We start from the raw sequence: 7972 nt of genomic DNA on the forward strand, positions 1-7972 counted from the left end.
ACAATTTTGCTCTCTTTTTGATCGATTTTGTCGATTTTTATGATGTGTTTTATAGTTTTATATTCAAAGTGGGTTATGGAATCCCAATGGAACCTACTTCAAGTGGATAGAGTGATAAAATCCAAACCACAAGTAGTTATTATTAAAACTGGATTAACCACATGTGAATTTACTATAATTACGTACCTTAAAAACATACAGGTGGGTTATGGAATCCTAATGAAACTTACTTCAAATGGATAAAGTGATAAAATCCAAACCACAAGTAGTTATTGTTAAAACTGGACTAACTACATGTGAATTTACTGTAATTGCCTTTAAAACATGTCTTTAACATGCTTATTATATATATTATTTTCATGTATATAATAAAATTCCATCATATCAGTTTTATATAATTCAATATAATAATTTAAAAAAAATATTAATCACAGGTAATGTTTATAGAACATTTTAAATACAGTTTTTTGTTTCTTTGTTAATAAACTAAAGATTACACGTTAAAAGATAATAACAGCTTTAAAAAAAACGTAAAATGTTTTATTAAAATGAAGGAGTGTCCAAATTAAGGCAAGTGTCAAAGAATTACAAGCGAACATTCATATAATCCAAAAAATCAACAACGGAACCACATGAAGACCCCCCAATCAAAGTACAATATTGTAACAAAGATCTCATAAAACTTTTATTCTTTTGGATAATTACAAAGATTTCATGAAACTCTTCTTAATTTCTTCCAAAGATAGCTTTCGTAATTCCCCTCTCCATTTCATCCACATTAGACAATAGGTAGAGTAGTTTGCCACGCACCTTGTTTTAGTGACGGCCAAACACTCCTCTCCACACAACTAACAAATCTATCATGTTACAATTTCAAAATATGAAAACTTATAAAAGGAAATTGTAAAACTTCATATATTTGTGTGTGTTTGTCTACGATTTTATTTTATTTATTCATTTTGTTGAGTTGATAACTTGATATATTCAAGTTCTCTTTTTATTAAATTTATTTTTTTAATTTAAGTTTTTTATTGACCGCACCTTGAACAAAATTCTTAAAGTCGTAGTGTACATGAGTCCCTATGTAGTCCAATGGATCAGATATGGGAGAATGCACGACATATGATTCAGGACCATAAAGGGGCCATTAGCTCCTTACTTCAAACCAACGCCATTGACTGCCATAAGATGGGAACCGCCACCAACTGAAGTTTACAAGATCAACGTGGATGGTGCTATGATTAAAGGAGGAAGGAATGTTGGAATTTGGTTTATTGTTCACGACTGGTGTGGCAGAACTATAGCTACTATGAGCCAGACAATTTTTAGGTAGCTATCGGCATTAGATGTTGAAGTAATGGCTCTCTGGAAGTTGGAGTGATGCTAGTGCAAGAAATGGGAATCATGCACAGTGGAGTCAATTCCGTACCGTATCGGCCGGTACGGCCAGAATTTATCGTACCGGCAGGTGAACCGGTACAGAAATACCCATGTTTCGTATTGCTTAAAATACTGGTCCTTACCGGACTATACCAGACGTACCGCCGAATATCGGACATCTCGGCCGAAAAATGGAAACCGGGCGGTACTAAAAGCTTGAAGAAAATGAAAAAAATTAGAAGCAGAAAGCTCACGATGCCATCCTTACCGATTGTTTTCTCATGTTGACGGCCATTCCCTAGCCTTCCTCCTTCTGTTTTATCCAACCGCTTCTCTATTTTCTTCTTCACCTTCTTCTTCTTCATCTTCTTCAGTTTTGACCGAACCTCTCTGTGCCTTCTGTTTTAGTTATGTGTGTGTGTGGCTATTGTTTAATTGATTTGTGTGACTTTTAGTTGTTTGTGTGGCTCTTATTTAATTGTTTTGTGTGTGGGTTCTGACAACCCACGTGAACTCTAATGAGTTCAATCTTCAAATATACTTTTTTTTTTTTTTTTGCTAAACAACTTCAAATATACTTGACTTTTGGGCCGGCTGCCACTCAAATTTGATAAGCAATTTTATGTTTTTATTTTTTAATAATTAATATCATTTTTTAACTTTATATTATGTATGTATATATATATATATTTATATATATTTTTTTTTGAAAGCAACTTATTATTATTATTACAATCTAGTATGTCAAATTATATTAATGGGTTGATATTTGAGCAAGAAATAATCATATTAAAAATAAGCAATTAATTTTGAAAAATATGCTATTATAAATTTAAGGATTCTTATATAGATTTATAAATAATTCTAAATAAATAATAAGTATGTCTATATATATATATATAAATAATAGCGATAAACCCGAAACAGTACACCAGTATTGACCGGTATCCGAAATATATCGTACCGTTAGCCAAACCGGTACAACCTCCGGTACGGTATTGACTCCCTTGATCATGCATGCAATTTTTGAAAGTGATTTCTTGACAGTTACATGGTTGGATCTATTGGCTAGCTTTATCATCCAAGGGATTACATTTGATGATGCAAAAAATTGTTAGTTGAACTCCTCGTCAATATAGATGGACAAAGGTGTTGGCTACATCCAAAGATGAACCTTTTGGTGCTATTCTTCTCTGGCTTATAGCTTTTGGTGCTGTTCTTCTCTGACTTTATAGCTAATAATGTAGAAAATCGTCAATTGAACTCCTTGGCAATAAAGATGGACGATGGTGTTGGATTCGTCCAGAGACAAATCTGCAATAAGATATGAAATAAAGAAAAAGAAATACACTGGTGTGGTGTGTGCCAAAGGGCCTCCAATGATTAAGTCAGAATAGAATTCAATTGGAGTATATCGCAAAAGAATTCAACTTGAGAATAGTTTTTGGGGTGAGAACTATCTACCTCTGGCACTTTGGTTTGTGTGGGTTTTATAGCCCTTGTCTTCATTGTTTGAATGAATATTTGCATTTATGGGATATGGAGTTGTTGGTATTAATGGCTGGCTTTTATTGTCTACCAACGGCTATTCGTTTGTTGGTGTACTTTGTATGTTACTTCTTAGATGTCTTGGGTATTGAATGTCTTGGGTATTGAATGTCTTTTATGGATTCGTTCGTCATTGATGTCTGTACGTTACGCTCTGCATTAAATCGCATTTAATTCGTCCGTCAAGAGATGGACGATATTTGATAAATTAATACCCATCAGTAATTAATGCATAGGCATTATAGACTTCAATGGTCTTTTGCCCGTTGGTCTATCAGTTACGCCTTTGTCTATCTAGAGCGTTAACTGTTACCCATGTCATTTATGAGAAACCCATTTAACATATGCTATAGTCGTTCATCACATGGACGATGCTGGCTTGATGGACAAAGCTAGTTTGATGGACGATGCTAAATTTCTTCTTCTTTTGCTATATGATGGACGAGGGTGATTTTTCTCCTCTTTAATATCGAAACTAAAGGGTTTCAATTCATCACATATAAGACGAGCAAACAATGCAATGGCACATGACATGAATTAGTGCAACATGAAAAGTCTTCTGGGAACACGCAAATCTGGAAGGGCGTTGAACCAGCAACTATATATGCATCACCTCCTACAACGAGATGGTTATAGATTGTAATACTAATATGTTATTTGTAGAGAGAAAGTATATCATATATATATATATATATCTACTACATGTAGCCTCTCTCTCTCTCACAACAGATGGGTTCAATGGTATAATTTTCCCTTTGTTTGGGCTTCTTTATTGTACTTCTTTGGTTTTCAATTTGGAATGAAAGTCACAGTTTCAAAATTTAAAAAAAGAAGGAATATGACTATTATATGACTGAAATTTAGGAGAAAGGGAAAGACCAAACCGTGTCTAATGCCCAAACCTGAACCCAAAGTCAAATCTGAGAAAACTCCTAAGACTAAGGGCATGTTTGGATTGAGAGAGGAGGGGGGGGGGGGGAAGTGGAGTAGAATTGGCTGAAAATTGGCTAATTTTATCTGCATATAAAAAATAAAAATAAAGTAAAAAAAATAAAAATCTCCAAGCATAAACTATAAAAGAAGTTTAAGAATACTCACTATGTTCCAACAATTCTTTTGGTATCAGCCTCTGTTTCATCTCCCCAATTGTTTTAGCAAGGCCAAAGTCAGAAATTTTTGGATTCATGTTATTATCTAGTAGGACATTGCTAGCTTTGAGATCTCTGTGGATAATTCTCAATCTAGAGTCTTCATGAAGGTAAAGAAGCCCTCGAGCAATGCCACCAATAATGTTGTGGCGCATACGCCAATCAAGCAATTTACTCTTCGTTTGGTCTGTTGATTTTCGTATTGTTGTTAATACATATTCAGTTAAAATCTCAACAAAATGATTCATTAATAAAAGATAAAATTGCTAAACATGAATGTGCTTGATTCAATAATGAGGGATCAAAGTTCAAACCAAAAATAAATGAGTCCAAGCTTTTGTTGTGCATGTATTCATAGATTAACATTTTTTCATTTTCTTGAATACAACAACCAAGTAGCTTCACAAGGTTGCGGTTGAAGTCTAGCAATTAATATAACTTCATTTTTAAACTCATTGAATCCTTGTCCAGAACTCTTTGAAAGTCTCTTTACAGCTATTTCTTGCCCACCACGCAATGTACCCTGAAAGGAAAAATTCCTGTTAATTTTGAAAAAAAAAAAATAGTTCAACTGGTTAGGTAGTTATTTACCTTGTATACAGATCCAAAGCCACCCCTCCTAACTTGTTGTATCTTGCAAAGTTATGAGTGGCATTAGATATGGTTGTCAGATCAAATATCGGTAACTCCATATCTTCATCCCAGCCGTCATTGTTATAATTATTTTGGTCTTTTATATTCATTCCTGAAACTGTTAGGGAGTCATTGAGCAGAAATAAGTTCAACAATTGTATAGTTAAAAGAAAATTATTGGCCACCTTATCTGAGGTTTCTTCCAGTTCAAAGACTTCATATTCAAATTCCCTAGCTAAAAATCTATTATTATGCATATGAAATTGTAAGAATCCATGTCTTATAAATTACCTTCCTTTCTATGTTTCATCCTCGATAAATATAAGACCAACCCCACTACAAGCATTACCATGAGTAGTATTGCACTACATACTGTGATTGTGATTATTACTTGAGGGTGCCTGTTCTTCTCAATATGACCTGAAAGATCAAAGGTAGAGTCGAAAAAGTTATATTTTTTTACTATAAGATATACCATATTAATGTTTCTCCTTTTTGTATATATATATTTTACTTTATGATGTGCCATTTGAATTTTATGCCAAAATAGACTTAACACCAAAATAGACAACATGGAGGTCGATTGTGCATTTCAATAGTATAAAGAGTAAAGTGTAAAATATTGTATAGTTTAAGGTGGAAATGTATAATAATCCCTAGAAAATATTAGGATTAGAAACATAAAGGACATACACTAGGCACAATTATAAGAGATTTATTTTTTATTTTACATAGTAAATGATGACATAACATTTGACTTTGTAATGATTAGTGCATAACAAAAATGTTGTTTGTGGTGGACATAGGTGAATTTTTTTTTTAATCCAATAATTACAGTGTGGAAGGAGGATTTAAACCGTGGACGTCTCCATTGAAAATACTAGAAGGTGTCAGTTGAGTTACAAGGCTTCTGACAACATAAATGAAAACTAATGTTATTCCAATCTTATCAAATATATCTGTAATTGTGAATAAAAGTTGTCAAAAGTGTTGTTTTCATTAGCATTACTTGAAAGTAAAATTACTAAAATAAATAAATAAAAGAAAAGCAAAGGATCTGTACTGAGCGGCTGACGAATATAGATGTCTTGCCCACCCACCTGGACTACTACTATATCAACCAGGTCAGCCAACCAAAGCAAGCAACCACTTCCTCCGTTTCTGACATCTAAATTTGCATATGCATTGCATGAGCAGTTTTTTAAACACATTTCTTCACATTCCTTAAGATTCATTTTGCTATCAAACCAAGAAAAACAGGTGTCAGGCAATTTTACATTCTTGTAGTTTTGGAACCCATCTCTATCATTGCAAGCCAGTGGAGTTTCTCGAAGACACCCACCAGACCAATCTGCTGAATTCCAATCATTTGGAAATTTTGGTTTAAATCCATCAAAACATGAACATACTGGAGAATTATTTATGTCGCAAGTAGAGTAGACACCACAATGGGCATAATTTTCACACACATCTGCCTGGGTTGTAATTCCAATCTCCCAACTTTTGGTGCTATCCATCCATTTAAAGCCCTCTCCAACGCCAGATGGGTTTAACACATACCTTGAGAAAACAAAATTTCTCAAAAGTTAGAAGTTTATTATACTCATAACAAGTATTTTTTTCTCATTCCAACAATTCACCAATTGCCCCCAAAACTTAGGTTATTAAGAAATAGTACATTTAATCATTATTTTAACAATCTCTCACAGGCAAAATTGTTTGCTCTCCTTTATAAGGAGAATCAAGATTCAAATCCATTCCCTTCAAATTATTGTAATTAACGAATTATAATTACTCTCCCTCACATGACATTGTCTATTCTCCTTTATAAGGAGAACCATGATTTACTACTCTCCATTGTTGTAATTTTCAAATTATAAAAAAATGATAAAAAATAAAAAATAAAAACATCGATACTAATATAAACTACTAATTATCTCAAAAACTTAAACCGTTTAAAAACGGTAAATGTAATCATAATACTAACATTTAACACATACCTCAACAAAAAAGTGTTGTTTGGGACATCATACTGGAAATAAGTCTCTTTCTCATTCATCACAAATTTATACGTGAAAAACGGATTTGGTATTAACCATGGCATCCCTGTAAAATGAAGGCCATTCCAAGACCCAAGTCTAACCTTTATTCTGTCTCCATCCATAGCAACTAATTGTGGGAGCCCTCGATGATCAAAATATCCTGAAAATTCACCTTGGGAAGGATCTTCCATACTCTTCCAAGATGTTATATGCCTATCTATACCACTATCTAGGTCCCATCCAATCTTCATTGACGGTAGTAATGTGTCACTAGGATAATCAAAACTCTGCCACAGAAAGGTCTTTGGGTCACTAACATTTCCATCTTTCACCACAAGATTTCCTGAATCCAAGAGCTGTGCAGTTACATTGTTGATCTTATTCCCTGCAGTTCTTGATGTTTTGGATGACCAAATAGTAGTATTTGTGCTATCAAGAACGACAAGAATTCCCTTGTTGGTAATCTTGAACACTCCTTGGTCATTTTTAAGGGGAGTTTCTCTGTTGGCTACCCATACAACTCCGTCATTATTAGATACTGAGTACCAAATTCCCAAATATCGGTTTTTCGAATTACCTGGGCTGAAGAATCCCAGTTTAAAGATTCCACCAGGTGAAATCATAGTCTCACCATCTCTCATTGATTGACTTGGAGTGATGCAGTCATGTGTTGTGGAGGGTCTTAAGAAGGAGAGCATGATAGAGTATACAAACAAAGCTGAAAATGCTTTCATTGATTTTCCAATTGGTGTATCCACCAACTATTCAAGTGAATTTACAGGGCTTATTTTCCCGGTTTTCTTTGCCCGGCACATCATAGAAGAGCCATGCACTCCAGAAGAGGTATGTGAATGAAAGGACCAAAATTGAGTTATTGCTCTGGAAAAATAGGTGTAATTGATCTGTTCCCCCCAAACCAGTAGAAAAAATCTCAAAAAGTGAAGACAAGAAGACTGAAAGGGTAATATGTCCTCTTAAACAACACATTTTTTCATCTTTAAAATTTGGGTTAATTAGATTTTTGCCCTTAAAAGTTTCAATATTTTGATCAGCACCAGTAATATTATATATAATTAGGATTTAAGTAATTCCATCCACGTGCCTTGATAAAATGTTCGTTAAGTGCTTACTAAAACTTTGAGAGTGTAAATTGCAAACTAATTATTAAAAATGTAAAACAACATAGTTTTGAATGAAAAAAACTACTTTGTTTTGAGCTTA

General features: G+C 33.7%; 1 protein-coding gene across 1 annotated transcript; it reads right to left on the reverse strand.

Annotated features, from left to right (window-relative positions):
- Nucleotides 1-4025: 4025 nt before the first annotated feature.
- Nucleotides 4026-7485, reverse strand: LOC112015953 (G-type lectin S-receptor-like serine/threonine-protein kinase At4g27290). The gene is given in 9 exon segments (XM_065781611.1): nt 4026-4072; nt 4075-4263; nt 4391-4491; nt 4493-4599; nt 4668-4693; nt 4696-4827; nt 5001-5129; nt 5773-6269; nt 6710-7485. Coding segments are annotated over 9 exon segments (2004 nt in total).
- Between the last annotated feature and the right edge of the window lie 487 nt (nt 7486-7972).

Source organism: Quercus suber, unplaced genomic scaffold (assembly GCF_002906115.3).
Source record: "Quercus suber isolate HL8 unplaced genomic scaffold, Cork oak 2.0 scaffold_273, whole genome shotgun sequence".
NCBI lineage: Eukaryota > Viridiplantae > Streptophyta > Magnoliopsida > Fagales > Fagaceae > Quercus > Quercus suber.